This window comes from Exophiala oligosperma, assembly GCF_000835515.1.
Source record: "Exophiala oligosperma strain CBS 72588 unplaced genomic scaffold supercont1.9, whole genome shotgun sequence".
NCBI lineage: Eukaryota > Fungi > Ascomycota > Eurotiomycetes > Chaetothyriales > Herpotrichiellaceae > Exophiala > Exophiala oligosperma.
Genome location: NW_015622826.1, coordinates 93,548 through 110,872, shown reverse-complemented (window position 1 = coordinate 110,872; position 17,325 = coordinate 93,548). Strand labels below are relative to the sequence as shown.

General features: G+C 49.6%; 7 protein-coding genes across 7 annotated transcripts; 5 read left to right on the top strand and 2 right to left on the bottom strand.

The window, feature by feature from the left end:
* Positions 1-1,028: 1,028 nt before the first annotated feature.
* On the top strand, positions 1,029-2,185 carry PV06_08653 (uncharacterized protein). Its single transcript, XM_016410008.1, has one exon. The coding sequence runs from the start codon at positions 1,334-1,336 to the stop codon at positions 1,994-1,996; it is 663 nt and encodes a 220-aa protein (XP_016259030.1). The 5' UTR covers positions 1,029-1,333; the 3' UTR covers positions 1,997-2,185.
* Positions 2,186-2,331: 146 nt separating this feature from the next.
* PV06_08652 (ribosomal protein S12) lies at positions 2,332-3,758 on the top strand. Its single transcript, XM_016410007.1, has 2 exons — positions 2,332-2,901; positions 3,047-3,758. Exons 1-2 carry the CDS (start codon positions 2,410-2,412, stop codon positions 3,110-3,112), a joined length of 558 nt encoding a protein of 185 aa, XP_016259029.1. The 5' UTR covers positions 2,332-2,409; the 3' UTR covers positions 3,113-3,758.
* On the bottom strand, positions 3,600-6,083 carry PV06_08651 (uncharacterized protein). The gene is made up of 3 exons (XM_016410006.1): positions 5,690-6,083; positions 4,748-5,641; positions 3,600-4,698 (listed from the first exon to the last, which is right to left on the bottom strand). The coding sequence occupies exons 1-3, from the start codon at positions 5,738-5,740 to the stop codon at positions 4,345-4,347; spliced, it is 1,299 nt and encodes a 432-aa protein (XP_016259028.1). The 5' UTR covers positions 5,741-6,083; the 3' UTR covers positions 3,600-4,344.
* A 281-nt stretch (positions 6,084-6,364) lies between these two features.
* Positions 6,365-9,149, top strand: PV06_08650 (uncharacterized protein). The gene is made up of 2 exons (XM_016410005.1): positions 6,365-6,732; positions 6,781-9,149. Exons 1-2 carry the CDS (start codon positions 6,590-6,592, stop codon positions 9,041-9,043), a joined length of 2,406 nt encoding a protein of 801 aa, XP_016259027.1. The 5' UTR covers positions 6,365-6,589; the 3' UTR covers positions 9,044-9,149.
* Positions 9,150-10,480: 1,331 nt separating this feature from the next.
* Positions 10,481-13,059, top strand: PV06_08649 (uncharacterized protein; the record flags this gene model as incomplete). The annotated part of the gene is made up of 3 exons (XM_016410004.1): positions 10,481-10,504; positions 10,577-10,789; positions 11,887-13,059. The coding sequence occupies 3 exons, from the start codon at positions 10,481-10,483 to the stop codon at positions 13,057-13,059; spliced, it is 1,410 nt and encodes a 469-aa protein (XP_016259026.1).
* Positions 13,060-14,959: 1,900 nt separating this feature from the next.
* Positions 14,960-15,979, top strand: PV06_08648 (uncharacterized protein; the record flags this gene model as incomplete). Its single annotated transcript, XM_016410003.1, has 2 exons — positions 14,960-14,984; positions 15,042-15,979. 2 exons carry the CDS (start codon positions 14,960-14,962, stop codon positions 15,977-15,979), a joined length of 963 nt encoding a protein of 320 aa, XP_016259025.1.
* Positions 15,980-16,110: 131 nt separating this feature from the next.
* On the bottom strand, positions 16,111-17,284 carry PV06_08647 (uncharacterized protein; the record flags this gene model as incomplete). Its single annotated transcript, XM_016410002.1, has 2 exons — positions 16,111-16,645; positions 16,725-17,284. The coding sequence occupies 2 exons, from the start codon at positions 17,282-17,284 to the stop codon at positions 16,111-16,113; spliced, it is 1,095 nt and encodes a 364-aa protein (XP_016259024.1).
* Positions 17,285-17,325: the final 41 nt, after the last annotated feature.

The following is a 17,325-nucleotide window of genomic DNA, read 5'->3' as shown; positions in this document are numbered from 1 at the left end:
TTAGCTCCCCGTCGAGAGCCTTAATTCCCTTACCAGGGGGGTGGTTTGCTTGAAATTGGAGGGCTGGGAAAGATGTAAGCTTTCCGCGTAGATCCGAGTAGAGAGATCCTCGGAACAACAAGGCTCCATTTATCGCAAGGGTACGGAGTACTATCTTCGGGTTAGGCCATTGTCCTTGCTACTGGGCAAAGCGTGGTACACGTACTTTGACTGACACGCAAGTTCAGGTCTTCCATGATCCCAAGGTGAGATTTCCTATTTGTTAGGGAACTGACATCCTCCCTCCCCTTGGTGGGTTGGTTCCCATACGGTCATGGACACCTTTTCGAGCCATGACGCATTTGAAAATTAATCACAATACGGTAACATCGATTGCCCGTGTTGATATAATACTTTGTACAATTACAACCGTTGGACGTTCCAATTCTATCTTGAGGTTTGGATGTTGATTCGAAAAGAAAAGAGGGAAAAGGAGATATATGTTGTCGAGAAGACGTTCAGGACCAACGTGCTCAGCACGTTCGCCATGACCAAGTTCGCCCTGCCTCACTCGTTCATGGAACCGGTGTGATTGGGATGTAGGGGTGATGGTAGAGCTGTAAGATATGTCTCACCTATATTGGGTACTGTCGCAGCGTTGAAATATGATACAGGAGCTGTCAACATAAGACAACCACAAGACCATGTATCCACAGCATAAAAACCCCAAAGCAAGTACTTGCACGATAAGTTGACATTCCATCACAGGACACCGAGGACTCCATGGACTAGGAAGCCGGTCAGGATTAAATCGATACAACAGCACGGTACACAACGTACCATTCAGTATATCAGTAGTCGTTGGCTGCAACATGAAGAGAGCCTATTGTGGTGATTCACAAAACTTGACAAGTTGATGCTGAGTCTGTAGACTGAAGCGCGTATATAAAACCGAATCTTATCAATATCTCCGCAAAAATCGCGTTTACTGCTCGCGCCATTCGAACGATATGCCCGTAACCACCTTCCTTTTTCCTACTATGGGGCAACATGTACTTCGCGCCTTATGGCGATTGCGCCGTTAAATAGCTGCTGTCGGAGTTTATTAGCTAGGTATAGATTTGAGCAGAAGGCAACAACATTATCTCGATCGCTAAGTAATCAGAGAGGTGACTCACTCATTTTCCGGTCACCTTGTTCCATTACTTTTCTATCTCTTCGTCCCCAATGAAGGAGAGTTTCCCACGAATTCTGAATGACCACTTTTTGAAACACCTCACAACCTCACAAATACCACTGTCGGTTTACTCTATCGAGACTGGGCTCGTTGTTTGGGCAAGACTCATACACCACAATGTCCACGACAACTACAAATCTAAGTCCGGACATCCACCTCATCGGCCCAACCACACCAGAAATCTCAACCATACTATCTAGCATAGTCCACCTGCACGCATCATGCATTCTGAACGACTACACCTTGGCCACATTCCTCCCACCACTCTCCCACGATTTCATGAGTCAATGGTGGCAGGGCCAACTGGACGAAGTCACCGCCGGAAAGAGGCACATCATCATTCAAATCAGTGAAGTTTCGGATCGCAGTAGCAACAACGACAAAGACGTCGCGGCACCTTGGTCGAGTGAAGGTCGCGACTGGCCTCTATTGAAGAACGGACTCGAAGTTTCTGGTGTCGTGGCTCTATCTACGCCGTTCAGTCAGACCGGTCCGTTCAGGGCGGTCGTTCAGAAACTGTTCGTCTCGCCACTACATCGACAACGAGGCATCGCGAGACGGATGATGGTCAAGTTGGAAGAAGTGGCCTTGGCCCATGATCGGTGGAATCTCATGCTCGATACCACGGTTGGAAGTGCCGCCGAAGACGTCTACCCTAGGCTGGGGTATGAGAGACTGGGTGTCGTCAGGGAGTACGGGTATAGTCCGAAGGATGGACGGCTGGTGGATGAAGTTTGGTTTTGGAAGGATCTCAGGAAACACCGCTTACAAGAGCGGTAGACAAGATAGCAGAGTCTAGGGCTGGTGTCTCTGAGAAGGGGATAGCCCTTGCCTGAGATAGCACACGCCAGGACGGGGATCCTATGTATGCATAAGAGGCACGTTTGAAATATATCAGAGTAGAAAGCTAGAGTCATAGAACGTATTGGTACCTAGGTAGTTGCACAAAGACAATGTTTGTGGTGGTAGGCTATGGGGCAGCGAGGAAAAAGGGAGGCTACAAGGCTGAGCATACTTTTCAGTTCATTGGTCGGTCAGGTAGATGATCACGTGCCGTGACTCCATAGTACAATTTTCGAGCTCTCAACCACACTGCGTTGTCTGAACATCAAAATCAACAATCACTGTACGGGACGTTTTCTCATCCTCCATTGTCCTGTTTCTCAGCGCTCATTTTGTTACTTCCTTTCGAGATGCCACCGATCCCCTCCGTCGGGGCGCTGCACGCCTTCCGTGCTCTGACTCGCAGCGGCACCACCACCCTCGCCAACAAGACCTCGACGCGGTACTCGTCTCCCACGCTGCTCCGAGGAACCACCACACCCATCTTCCAGACCTCGCCGTTCTCCGGCACCGCGCGGCGGCCCATGACGCTCAACCAGGTCCGCACCCAGGGCCGCCGACCGAAGAAGGCGCGCCACGCCGTCTCACCCGCCCTCGCCGCCGAGAACCGTCCCGAGATGAAGGGGGTGTGCCTGAAGGTGGGAATCACCAAGCCCAAGAAACCCAACTCGGGCCAGCGCAAGACCGCCAAGGTGCGCCTGTCCAACGGCAAGATCGTGTCGGCGTACATCCCCGGCGAGGGACACAACGTCCAACAGCACAGTGTGGTTCTGGTCCGCGGTGGGAGGTCCCAGGATTGTCCCGGTGTGAGATACCATCTCGTCAGGGGTGCTTTTGATTTGGTGAGTCCTGCTGCCCCTTTTTCCAAGGCACCGTTGCATCATTTAGCATCTCCAGCGGAGGCCTGGTTTCTGCGAAATACGGGAACCAAAATGGGGTGAAACAACAGAGTGACTTGGCTAACGTGAATTATCCACGACACAATAGGGCGGTGTACCGAGTCGAGCTAGAAGTCGAAGTAAATATGGCACGAAGAAGCCCAAGGCTGCATAAGCCCGAACGCACGTCAAAATCCTCTTTTTCTTACTTTATACAACCTACACCAACCCTTCGACATACTTGCTTCAACGTGAAGGCTTGGCTGGGGACGGGACAACTCATAAAAATGTTATAACCACGAGGCAAGCCGTGTAGGATAGGAAGACAATCGAATGGATACCAGAAAGGAATGGGTACGAGGCCGACGTCGATTATAGAGGTCGAGCACCGGGCTGTTCTAACGAATGATCTTCTCCTTTCCTTTCTCGGTCTCGGTATGGATGCTTTGTCGACATTGAAGAAGCAGGCAATGACAAGTGGGGTCCCAAGATTGCCTGCTCCTGCTGGAACAGTCAGAACCTGGGCACGGGGTTGAACTGGGCTTGAAGAGGCTGGCTGTCATACGCGGGCAGATATCCAACGTCGCTTCTTCTCACAGCGTCACTTTACAGAGTAGCAAACCGAGGCGGACGAGGCTCACAAGGATAAATCATGCCTTCGCTTTTGCAAACCATGCGTGTTAAGGTTATGGTGTCTATGTAAAATATACCCGGACCTGTTGTACATTACGCCTCATTAATGGAGTAAAAGAAATCCTCCTCAATATAGGCTGGCAGCTTCAAAGGTGTGCTCAGGAAGAGAGGGCAAAAGCCCTGACTAGTCAGAAAGTCTTTTTTTGGTTCTCTTTTTGTCCTGTCCAAACGCCGCTTCATTTCAATTCATACCACGCAATGCAACGCAAAGCAAGTTCGTGAGATTAGCGCTCGTCAGTGTCGACCGAGTAGAGGGGGTCCGTTCCTCCAACCGATGTGCCAATGAGGACAAGAACGAATGATTTGTCCTAGGTCTCTCCATTTGTCGTAACGTTGTTACAAACCAAGAAAAAAAACAGTTCGGTGTCGAAGTCGTTCTATGGTCCCCGACTTTGGCTACCCTGGTTGCAAAAAATCTTGCTCCAAACAATCCAGGCGGCTTTGTCCCTGGCCATGAACACTGTCCAAATGACTCTCACAAGCTTCAACTTCGTCAGGGGAGAAACCGATTTGTCTGACTTAATCATCAGTGTTTCGAGTTCCCTTCTCATGCCATTCGGCCAATCGTTCGGCAGCAGCTAGCAATCTCCGTCTCGTCCTCGGAATCTTCAGCAAGGTCAAGAGAATGATCAGGCTGACGAAGAAAGAGATAAATGCGTACTGCCAGATCGCTCCGGTCAGACTGACGCTCAATCTGCTGTTGGCGTCGGCTAGTCAGACTTGATCCATCCAGCCTTCTGGTTTGGCTAGCTTGTTCAAGTCGAAGAAACGTGATGTACATGAATATCCCTTCCAGTCAAAGTTGTCGCTGGGGTTGCAGTGACAACGTAACTTGAGGCGGAGATCTTCACCTGTCGGGCAGTGCGTGAAAGGAATGTGGTAGTAAGCGATGTCATTGAAGAAATGGATTTCGTCCTTGTTGAGAAGGAGACCAGCCGCAATCGAATGCACTGGAGCATCACCCCATCTCTCGTAGAAAAATCCACCGTCCTTGTCGAGGGATTCGAAGAAATCGATGTAAGCTTTTGACCGAAGCCAGTCAAGGTTGCCGATTTCAAAATTGGACCACTGCAACGTTGTCAGATATAAACCACGGAATGGAGGAATCACCACTTACGAAATGACATTTGTTGTAGGTCTCGCCACCGTCGTCACTGAGGAAGGGCATGGAGTTGTCTGCTGCAATGTGCTCTGGATGTGCTTTGATGAACTTTTTGGTGCTGTCCCACAGAGTTGGAATTGTCTCGACATATTCGTACAAACTCAGAACAAAGCTGTACTTTTTCTTGTTATCCTTCATGTATCGGAATGGGTCATAGTGTACGTCGCAGTAGAGTTCGACGCTTGGTTCAACTCTCCAGTAATACTCAAATTGCTTGAGCAGTGGATGACGGAAGAAGAAGCCAGACTCGAATCTGCACATGTGTCGGTAGCTGACTGAATCGCCGTAAATGATCTTTCTTCGGCGCATATCTTCTCTGACGGCTTCTGCTTTCTTCTGGTCGATCCAGGATGGGAATGACCAGTGTTCGACTGGAATCTCTCCATAGTGTGTTTTCCCCGAGACCAGGGAGGTGGTCACTTTCTTGAACGTATCATCAAACGGCTTGTCGTTCAAGAAAACCCAGTCGTAGTTGTAGTTCCTGTTGAATCTGTCTTCAATTTGTCTTATTGAGCGAGCAATTTCCCAGATGTCAGTATTTCTTGCGAGCGTGACAAAGGTGGCATTGACACGTTCGCCGGGGGCGGGCGGAGACAGCTCTGAGGGAGTGAGCGGGGTGATATTAGGCGTCGTGGATCCTAGAGGTTTGGTATCTGGTTCCTTGTTGGTAGCATCGGATGGTTTGGAATGGAAGGCATCAGCGATCGCATCGTAATCGGTCTTAGAGGTGTCTTTGTTCGATGGAGTGCTCGGCTTATCCCATGAGAATTTCCCAGCAGCTTGCTCGGCAAGAGGTTGCGCGTATGAAGATAACGAGGAGGTAGAAACAAAGTAAAAGATGGTGACACACTGAGAAAGTCAGAATAATATCTTGAAGCCTTCTTGGATTTTACTTACGACCAACGCAACCACCAGATACCTGACTATCCTTCCTGAGCCACCCGCCATGTTGGACGTGTCCGGCGGAGCGGTCGATGAAGAACAAGGCTCAGATCGGTGTGATACAATGCTCCAGGCAGCTGTAGGAATAAAGTGTATTAAGGATGAGGTGGTGACCTCTAAAAGGGTGGTGGGCAGTATTAACAGGTTGGCATCAGGCCTGCGCCTCTCGGTGTCCGGATAACGAAGACACAATAGAAATATTGTTGAACAAAGAAAGCCACCTCCCACTGACTGAGTGAATGAAAAAGAAGAGGAGATTAAGCAGGTAGCACAATGTGATTTCGTGTTCGGAGCGACTGGATCCAAAATTCCAAGATTTCAGAAGATGAGAGGTAAAAGGAGAGCGACGCGCAAGCCGGGGAGACGTGTAACAAGTTTCTTTTTGGGCGCTGAGAAACGTTTACTGGACCCGTATGCGGAATCCCTGTAGGGCCTTCCAACCCTTTTTTTAGGGGCTTCTCGCCAGGCGTCGCCTTAGGCACATCGTGGCACCTGCGGCCACCTGCGTAACCCTGCTCAGTTACCTAAGCACCCTCGTACTCGTACTCGAAGTCACGTGTTGTCGCGGCCTCGACCACTTATTACTCCTCATTCAGTTTTGGTTTGTCGAATTAGATCACCACCCATCCGATCCTGAGCCACACATCTCTCTGTCTTGGATCTACAACTTTCCACATCTTTTTGTCAAGGAGGCCTGGGCGCTTTTCTGTCATCGAACAATTTTGATCGTACTGGATGTATGTCCTACTGCTCATTCACTCGAGGACAGAGTCGGAGTGGGGTAGAGAAGGGATAGACAGCTAGACTCTCGCACAAAATCAACAATACTCAAACTTGGGCGTGTTTCGCGGCGCGATGTCGTTCTTCGGCTTCGACACTTCTCTGCCCAGAGACAAACCTGGAGGAGGAAACAAGGGAATATTTGAGCACAGCAACCCTTTCAACGAGGTCGCAAAAGCCCGTAAACTGCAGGCATTTCATGATGACGACCAGGAAATGTAGGTCGCCACTCAGAAAGATTGAGACTCTCGCTAATTATTTTCCAGAATCGATTTCGAGGATACTTACGATGGCCTCGGAGATCGACTCGAAGAAACGGGCGACGATTTCAACGACGATACCTTTGGTGGCGGCGCAGAGGGGCCGAGTGGCCGAGGCGCAGGCGGGAAAGATTTCGATTTTTTCGGGAACACTGCCCAAGTGTCGGATGCGTTCGAGCAAGAACATGTCCGTTACAGCTTGCAGCATCCTGGGGCCCCCGCGGCTGGTCCCACCCAAGCCCCCAAACCCAAGAGAACGGGCTATGAGAAATATCAAGATCCAGGGTATATCCCAGATATTCAGGCAAAATCAGGGGCATGGAGTTCAAAAGCACAAGCAGCGCCTCGAGCACAAGAGGAGCGTATCAGCACGGCTCGACCTGTTGCTCCAGCCCCGGCGCCTATTGCTGAACCCCCAAAGATGATGAGTTTGGAGGAAGTAGAAGCTGCACTTCTTGCACAACAACAGCAGCAGCAGCAGCAACTGCATCAGCATCCATTTCCTTTGCATCAGCCATTCCCGTTCCCGGCCCAGCACATGCAGCCTCCACCACCACAGCCGTTCCCGCAGATGCCACCACCTGAAGCCGTTCATCAACCACCTCCCCCGCCACCTCCTTCGTCAAGTCCCCCCAGAGGCCACAATCGTATGCCATCACAGCCTCAACAACCAGGACATCAGCCTCTTCAGATTCTCCAGAACCCTAATCGGGCTCGACACTCTCCGCAGCCGAGTTTGGATCAAATACCATCAATGGGACCTGGAGGTCTCCCTGTTATAACTCATCCTCAGCAGTTGATGGACTTGTCCGAAGAACAACGACGGACTTATCTGGAGGAAGATGCGAAGAGAGCCAAGCGTAATCATAAGATCTTCATGCTCTCCAAGGGAAATGGCTTGATGACACCGCAAGATAAAAATTTCATTACACGAATTCAACTTCAACAACTGGTGACGGCAACCGGAGCTTCCGCAGATGCCGATCCTGAAGCAACCCTTAACGAGGATTTCTATTATCAGGTCTATAGTCAGATACGCGGCGCTCCCAGACAGCATCCTACTCAGCCATTGGGTCATTTTGCACAAACTTATCTGTTCCAAACCGGAAATCGTGTCCGTGGCCGAAAACAACAGATAGTCGCTGACAACCACATGCAGAGGATGCAACAACAAGTTCAACGCGCTGTCGAAGCTGCTAAGCTGAAACCAAAGAACAAGCAATTGATTATTGAAGGAAGCCTGGGAAAGATTTCGTTCAGCAATGCCAAAACACCAAAGCCTCTGCTGAACATCAGAAGACAAGAGAACACTGATGGACGACCCGCCAGTGCAAAGAAGGGTGCGCCAAGTGATCGGAAGACGATACTCAAAAATATTGAAGCGGTCTATTCCACTTTGATGAGTCTTGAAGACAACGTACGGCAGATGCCTCCTCCACCGACCGAGGGCGATGCCGACTCAATCCAAGCTCAGCTTGAATGGCGGCAAACGATGCAGGAGCTCAACACAAAGCTGTGGCAAGATTTGAAGATCCTGGAACCAATTGTGCCTGGTTCCGCGGTGACACATCCATTCATTGCGTTTCTGTCTTTTGCCAAGGGCAAGAAGGCCATTCCTCGAGTGTTCCATCAAATCGATCAAGAGCAACGAGTAACGATCTTGACCATGATCGTTGTCCACCTCGACCAGCTGGACGTCATCAGAGACGCTCGTCTTGCTCCTGGAGAATCCCAACCGTCACTAGCTGTGCGCGAAGAGATCGACTTGTTCTCACAAACTGTCATGCCATGCCTGATGCAATATGTCAGTGAGGCGCCGATCAACATCATCATTGGCCTACTCGGATTGCTGATTGATCACACAAATGTTGTGCAAGTTGCGCACACCAAAATTGGTGTCGCCATGTTGACGATGCTTTTGACTCGCGCCGAGATCGTCAAAGAATCTGGCGGTGTTTCCGACCAGGAATGGCAGCAGTGGACAGAGCTATACAATCGTCTCTTCGATATGCTCGAGCCTGTCTTGGGCTCAATCTTCCCTGCTGCCGTCAATGCCGGCGATGATATGTATGTCTGGCAATTTTTGGCCGCGGTGGGTATTGGGGCCAGTCCAGAACAACAACAGCGACTGGTTATTGGAGTCAAGGACAGAGTGATGGAAACGGTTCAACAGAGCAAGGCTTTGCCTGCAGAGATGTCTAGTGTTAGACTTGGTAACGTCAACTTGTTTATGAGGGCCATTGGACTTGACGTGGAGATGCTTGGATGAAATCTTTTACAAAGTGTGTGTGAGAGAGACAGGAAATGGTTGATTATAGTTTATTTGTTCATATACTCTTGAAAAGCACGTTGCGACTCTGGCTGTTCGCAAAAGCTCGTTCCGTAATCCGTGACCTTCGACATGCAACCTGGAAGAAACGGTACTATGCCTCTTTCGAGAATTTTGATCGTAACTGACCGAATAGGACTAGTACCTGGTATCGTACGGAGTCGAAGGAGAGCCTGCTGTTGGGCCAGATCACGACGGTGCTTCAATCCTGGACTTCTAGCTCACTCTCTAGGACTGGTCTCGAACGGACTTGGTCGCTCGCATGGCCTTCCTCCCACAATGGAACATCCCTTGGGTGATGTATGGAGGCCGCTAATGTCGCCAAAGAGGCCTGCTCCTCTTTAGTACGCATTAGGTCCACGAATTCAGCAACGGCGCTGGCGTCTACAGCAAAATGTATATGATAGGCCTCGACATTGGGTGTCTGGTACGGATTAATTGACAGGGGGGGCAAACCATGGTGTACCCCCCCTGTCAATTACCAACGATCTCACGTCGACGTTCTGAAAATTGTCGTCGAACAAAAGAACTAATTTGATGAGCAATCTACAATCTGGTATCCCGTATTTAATGACCTTTGCCTTTGCAATGACCAATCCCATCTTGTCCTTGAATCCGAGCTCTCCTCCGGATGTTTAAAGTCGGCATCGATTTCAGAAAGTTGTGTGATTGTATCGCGTTACCTCCACAGTGTGTTAGACGCAACATGATGGTTTTACTACGCCATCAATGTTCTCCCTTTCTAGCACGGCCCATCTCCTTTCGTTGTGCAAGAGCTATTGCTTCCTGGAAACAGCAGATTGTATTCTCGAAGAAATTTGGCATTTTTCCATAGATACTCTCGACTCCGAAGCCATACATCCCACTCTGGTCCTTGTAGATTGGCATTACGATGTCAAGAACGGCAAATGTGACTTACGATGTCAACGATGGAAAATGGGATTCTGCTTTGTTCTTTTTTCGGCCCCTCCATGCAGCAAGACTTTCACCGCTAGAACATCTCCTGTAGTGGACATCTCTGCTCGTAGTAAAGGCATTTGATCCTCTAGCCGGTCGACACTGAGAAGCATCGAGATTGGCAAGGACACTGCCAAATATAGGACGTCACTGCTTGAAGACCATGTATATAAGTAGATCAGGTTCACAACATATCGTCTGGAGGTTAGATGTGCTCTTCCTTGTGTGCTCTCAACATTTCGTTCAGCGCCTTTCAATACACGTGGTCGCTGCAATAGTCCAGGACAGATCCTTGTTCATACTTATATCAAGACAGCATGAGTGACTCTTTGAGTGCAGAGACCACCTCCCAAGGTGCACCGGGCCTGGAAAGCTCTGAAATATCCAGTCTTTCTGACGAGACCAAAAATCACTGTCAAAATGGCCCGCAACTACAGATTCCAGGTACGTTGTTGGCTTCCGAATCGAATATGCTCAAACACGTTGGCTCTTGAAATAAGGCTGACTCACCCGAAGCCCATGGACAAGGTAGTCAACCTGTCTGTACACATCTTTCTGGTCGGGCAACAAGTTGGGGTCGAAGCAACGTCGAAAGACCGCGATGTGGACGATGCATCACAAGCCGAAAGCGCTGTGATGGGGTTAAACCCGTCTGTGGCAATTGCCAGAAGCCAGAGCGCTGTTACTGGCCAGCAGGAAACCCTTCCAGAAGCGGTCTTATCGAATTGCGTAATAGTTCGCAAAGACTTGACGAAGAGAAGACACAGAATATTGATCTTCAGAAAGTCGGAGAGCGCTCGACAAGCAACAACGGAGCGGAAGCAACAATTAGCAACTAGTGCTGCGGCAATTCAAGCAAAATTTATTTCCCCAAGCCACGCTTTCGAACAAGTTCAAGTACAATCCTGTTGCGAGTGGTGGGAACATTTGAATTGAATCAGAAAGAAAGGCCCAGTAGTGCACGAGAATACCCGGTATTAGTGTTTACCAGTGACCAGAATAGAAGCTTACCTGATTTTCACATCTGATGAGCTTCGCAGTGTCACTTGGAACCTGAACGGTTCAACACCGTAACAGATCAAAAGATTGACTGAAGGATGGATTTTGTGTCGGCTTCTGGCTATTGCATAGCTTTTAACTGCAACCTCACTTTCATTAAGCATCATTTGAGTTATGCTGAACTTCAGTTGTCAAGTATACAGTGCTGTCCTTCATCCTCTTGGTAGAAGGAACATTAGATACTTACAATATATTCAATTCAGCAAGGGCGTTGGGAGAGATTGGCAATAGTCCGCGCCATATGGGGATGCATTGATGAGTCTGACACCCCGCTAAGTGAGGGATTGCTCTCTACCATATCAGATCGTAGTAGAAAGGAGCATCAATTACCCCTCCTGGTGAGTGTTTCTCTGTCAGCATGTTTCTATCGGGCTCGTATTACTGACCACTACGAAGGACAGTCTGATACGCCATAACAGTCGAATACGCCGGTCGATCTCCACGATCAGTCATTTAACTATTCCGGATCGCTTTCGGCCCGTGGAACAAGCAATACGCATCTTGATGCTTGACGATCGAGTGCGGCCCGCGGAATATGACCTCGATATGGCCATAGAGATTGTTTCTGCCCCACGGGGTTACGGCCGGGGAAACAAGGCAAACGACGACTTGGGTGACGTCTCCTCCTGAGTTCGAATATACTTGATTTTAAATCACAGTCGGGCAATGTATCCCCTTGTGCGTTCTTGAAGATCGGCAATCTCTTGTTTAGGTTATGATCACGTCTAGAAAATAGAAAGTATAAGTACTCCCTTACCTTGAAAAAGTTCGGCGGAAAATCGACCTACGACAGAAACATTTCCGGAACAATGGCACCGTCACTCCTTCATCCCGCCAAGAAACCCGAGGCATTGAACGCTCCTCCAGGAGCTTCGTGCAAGGTCCATATCATCGATGGCACGGCCAGGGTTACGGCACCCACGGATCTATTCATGACCCCGCCCATCCATGGCCACACACAGATGACAGTACCGGCAGTCAGTTTCTTGGTCGAACAAGTATCCTCAGGCCGGAAGATCTTGTTCGACTTGGGCCTGAGGAAAGATTGGCAGAGCCACCCTCCTGCCGTCCAGTCCCTGATCAGCGGACCGGGGTGGGCCTTTCACATCCCCAAGAACGTCAACGAAGTCCTCGAGGAGAACGGGGTCGACGTCAAGGGCGGCGCGATCGAAGCTGTAGTGTGGAGTCATTGGCACTTCGACCATACGGGAGACGTGAGCCAGTTCCCACCTAGTACGGCTTTGATCACAGGTCCCGGTGTCAGGGAGGCCTTTTTCCCTACCTACCCGGAGAACGAAAAGTCGCCTCTCTTGAGCTCTGATTTCGCGAACCGGGACCACATAGAGCTGGACTTTGACGGTCGGTCTCGGTTCAGGATTGGCGGCCTCAGAGCCATCGATCATTTCGGGGACGGTTCGTTCTACCTTCTCGACGCCCCCGGACACGCCATCGGGCACACGTGCGGTCTGGCACGAGTCACTTCCACCCGGGAAGGCGACCCCGAGGACACGTTCATCTTCATGGGCGGCGATACGGCTCATCACGGCGGCGAGTTCCGGCCCACCGAGTACCTGCCTCTACCTGCGGAAATCTCACCGTCTCCTCACGTGTCCAAGTACGCTTCGGTTTGTCCGGGCCACCTTTTCGAGGCCATTCACCCCAGGAAAAAGGGGGTCGATCCTTACTATGACCTCTCAACACATGTTGCTCACGATTTACAAGAAGCCAAACGTTCCGTGGAACGTATGCAGGTCTTCGATGCGACGGACAATGTCCTCGTCATCATCGCCCACGACCCGACCGTCCTCGACAAGGCGAGTGGCTTGGAATGGTTCCCACACGGTACGGTGAAGAATTGGAAGGCGGCCAATGCGGCAGAGAATGTCCGCTGGATGTTTTTGAGGGATTTTGTTGCTGCAGTCGAAAATGTAGCCGCATAGTTTCACTAAGGGAAGAAGTACCATCTGGATTAAATATTTGACAATACTGTACCCAAAAGGAGGCTTCTGTGCCCAACCTCTGTGAGTTTGTAATTCCAATGATCAGAAGTCCGCAACAGATGTGCGATTCCAACCAAGCGATAGGCACCTTCTAGTTTTTGCTCAAATCGTATGTGATGTAGAACTTGGAGTATAAATTTATACATGTGTGCAAACGTACTTCGGACGTGTGTTCGAGGATTGCTCCCTTAAAAGATCCTCTAACCCCGTAAGGCTCATTAACTAACGTGTAGATCAGTAGTGAACGGCCGCAGCATTTTAGGACTGTAACATCAACTTATCCGGTCATGAACCTCTAAAAGTCTGACATTTCGGTGACGGAAAAGCTTCGAAAATCCTGCAACGCCGCGACACGATGTGGTTGAATTTCCCTGTTGTACTTCTCGTCTTGGAGGACCGACTTGAAAGCGGCCCAGGACGCAAACTTGACCAAAAGGACGACATCCCAACTTTCTCCTTCTTCTGGCACCGCGACGATCTGCGTGTGTGCTTTGCCCAAGAACACGATGGAAACATCCAGCCCCATCTCGCCTGCTCGCTGGACGAACATGTTCTTATATTGGATGTACGCCTCCCTCCCTGGCGCCGCTCCTAATTTGGGTCCTTGGTAGTCCGCGCTGTACGTGGCGTGTGGCTTGAACTTCATCAGGTTCATCATGACATAAGGTTGGTCCGCTGGGATGACCTTGGTGGCTGCCTCGAGGTCACCCAAGTAGTGTTCGGCATTGGTGTTTGCCATTCTATTTTATGATGGCAATGATATTTGCAAGTATCGAAATGGTGGTTGGGTAACGGCAGAAAGGCTCAGAATGATTTCAGAATGTCTTCAAGTCAGACCACCGTTGAGGTATGACTGAAAAGTGCGTTGTCAATATTGTCTGCATATGGTAGTCGAGCTCAATCCAACATCTGGATTTGTAAGATGGCACGACTATGTTGGGGTATCAATTGTCAGCAGCATCATCTCACAGCCGCGGAGTTACCTCTGTAGCGAGAAGATCAAAGGCTTTCTCTCTGTCGTTGAGTGTGCATGTTTGACTACCAAGGGTCTTCTGAATGCATCATATTGCATACGATTACAGCTCAACTCTATACCAAAAGTGGATACTTCCTGAAATGTCAGTGACACTATCTCGATCGCTTTGGATTTCGCATTGAGAGATATCTACTCCCCAACTAGAAAATCATTTATGACATCGAATTCCGAAGAACCGGGCATCGTTGTGCTGCCGTCGTCATCGCACTGTCGGCATGTTCAGTAATACGTTCTGTTCTGGTTTGGTGACTGTGCCGATCCGCGGGCCGAGTGAACAGGTCAACTTCACTGGGGTATTCCCAGTAAATGTTGTATCGTTGATGTCTTCTTCCACTTAGAACTCGCAAGACTTGAACTCTTCACCGCGGCCCATGGTAAATTATTCGGCGCTCCAGAGATCGAGACATCGGGTTCAAACCCAGTTCAACCATAGACGTGACTTCGCACTCACTCGACTTCGGCTTCATGACAGGAAATTCAACGCTCCTTGACACGGATTCTATGCCTTGTCCTTCTCCGACTACCGTAGGACTTGCTCCGGGAATCAAGTGGTTTGACATATTCCGTGTGTCAAGCGTATAAGATCATGCAGCCGAATCCTATGTACAATCTTTAGAGGAGTCTTTTACATATTTGGAAATAGAAGTGAAGAAGCAGACCATTGACCTCTGTCCAAGATCTCTCTTGTCTTTTGGAATTGTATGTTTTATTGCTGTGACCTTATTACTTGCCTTGTACAGACACCGGTGGCATTGAGGGAACATTCTCCAGGACTGATTCGTACCTTGGTAACGATTCATCAAGATGGAAGGGGATTTTGGGTTCATTGGTTTGTTCTATTCCATTGAAGCGAATTAGATCCCTAAGGCCAACTAATCACCAATAGGCCTCGGAAATATGGGATACCATATGGCTGGAAATATACGCAAGAAGATGGCGCCAACTACAACCCTACACGTCTTTGATGTCGTTGCCGAAGCATGTGAGCGGTTTGTGAAGAACTTTGGTCAGTTTGGTCCGATTCAAATTGCTCGGACCGCGAGAGAGGTGGCAGAGAAGTCTCAGACGGTGATATCTATGATTCCAAACGGCGGCAACGTGAAGGAAGTCTACCTCGACCCCCAAGACGGAGTCGTAGCGGCCAGCAAATTTGCAGATCGTTTGATGTTGGAGTGTAGTACGATCGAAGTCAAGGTTTCGCAGGACATTGGACACTCAATCATGGATGCCACTCAGGGACTCTATGTCGACACGCCAGTTTCTGGAGGCGTTGCAGGCGCCGAAGCCGGGACTTTGTCATTCATGGTAGGCTTTGAGGGAGCACATAACTCGGACCCGAAACGGAGACGCATTCAAGGAATTCTCAATTCAATGGGTTCCCCGGAACGAATCACATTCTGTGGGAAACTCGGTGCGGGCCTCGTGTGCAAAACTGTCAACAATTACATTGGTCTGAGCAATATAGTGACGACAGCACAAGGCATGGCGTTCGGCATCAAACATGGAGTGGACAAGATGACTCTTTACAAGTGCATCAAAGGGTCGAGTGGTGACTCTTGGGTCATGGACAACGCTCAACCAGTCCCCGGCATTCATGCTAAATCAGCCTCTACAAATGGATTTCGGCCGACATTTGCACCTCGTCTGTGTGTCAAAGATGTGTCGTTGGCCCTGAAAGCGGCAAAGGAGACTGGCATCGAAGCATCAATGGGCGAGGCAGCTTTGAAGATCTTCAAGACGACGAATGATGACCCACGGACGACAGTGAGTTTTCCTTTTCTGTATTCCCTCACAAGACTAGCAAGACTAAGTTTGGACGTGTAGAACCTTGATTGCTCCGCAGTATGGCTTCACATTAGCCATGAGGTAGATAACTTGCAGTAGGAGACTTATGTTGGACCATGGAGTGAACCGCAAACCTTTCTTGCAAGATAGTGTCTCGACATGGTATCGAGTCACGGCGTATCAGCCACAAGATAAACCAACTTTTGACCGCTGACTTTACCATCCTTCATGTCCTTCATACCTTTCAGCACACCTTCCAACCCGTCCTTCCCTACAAGGGCAGCATGTGGCCGAAGCTGTCCCTGAGCCAATAGTTCCTCCGTTATGGCCATGAATCTCTTGGTGAAAGCAAAATCCTCTGGACTTGCCGGGAAATTGTTTCCCCTTTTCTCAAAGGGCTCTCCAAAGACAGAATACATTAGTGTGCCTACATTTTTGACGTCCGCTCGAGATATTGGGACTGGAGGATAAGAAATACACCCATATTTGCAGTCCGATCTTGTAGACAGGGACTTCATACAAAATTCCGCACTCGCTGGTGTACCGATCGTATCCCATGCCAACCTGAGTTCGTTGTCTTTTGTCTGGTCTCGTAATCTGGAGATGGAGATTTCGTCGTTGTAATCGAATGCTTCTATTGCACCAAGGCTTTTCACGTAATCAAAGTTCTTGGGCGAGCAAGTTGTGTAGACCGAGAATCCGGACCTATGGGTTACAAGATCAGTTTTTGGATCCGTGCTATTAGGGACACTCGTTGCGGATGATAACTGGTGAAAATTCTTACAATCGAGCATATTGAATTCCCAAGGCACCGGTAGCCGTGCTGCCTCCATAGATCAAAACATTTTTGTTGTCGTGTCTTTGCCGTGGGGCTTGTGGAGGCAGGGGGAGATGAAGTGCTTGCTGATATAAACCCTGTCCGACTGTGGTCGCCCCAAGACCGATCGTAGCTGCTTGGGCGAAAGTCATATGCTCAGGGATCCTCATTTGAATGTCTCCCTTTGCCACGATATACTCGGCGAAGGCACCATCTTCTGGTTGGTACTTGTTACTCCCGTGCGCCACGCCGCAGATATGGTCGCCGACTTTCCAGGATTTCGTCACCGCTCGTCCAATTTCTTTGACCACCCCAGAAAAGTCACATCCTACCAAACCTCCCTCTGCACCAAGGCCACCGTTGACGTGCTTCCAGTCTGTCGGGTTGAGTGCAACGGCTTCCGTCTTAACCAGGACATAGTCGTCCCGTAGCCTGGGAAGAGGCCGATCTCGTTCGACAAGTGCCTTTGCACCTCGTAACACGACGGCCTTCATGGTATTTGGTCTTGCCCATACACCTGAAGACATATCGATGGTAGAACCGATAGCCGAGCCTCTCTACCTTTTGC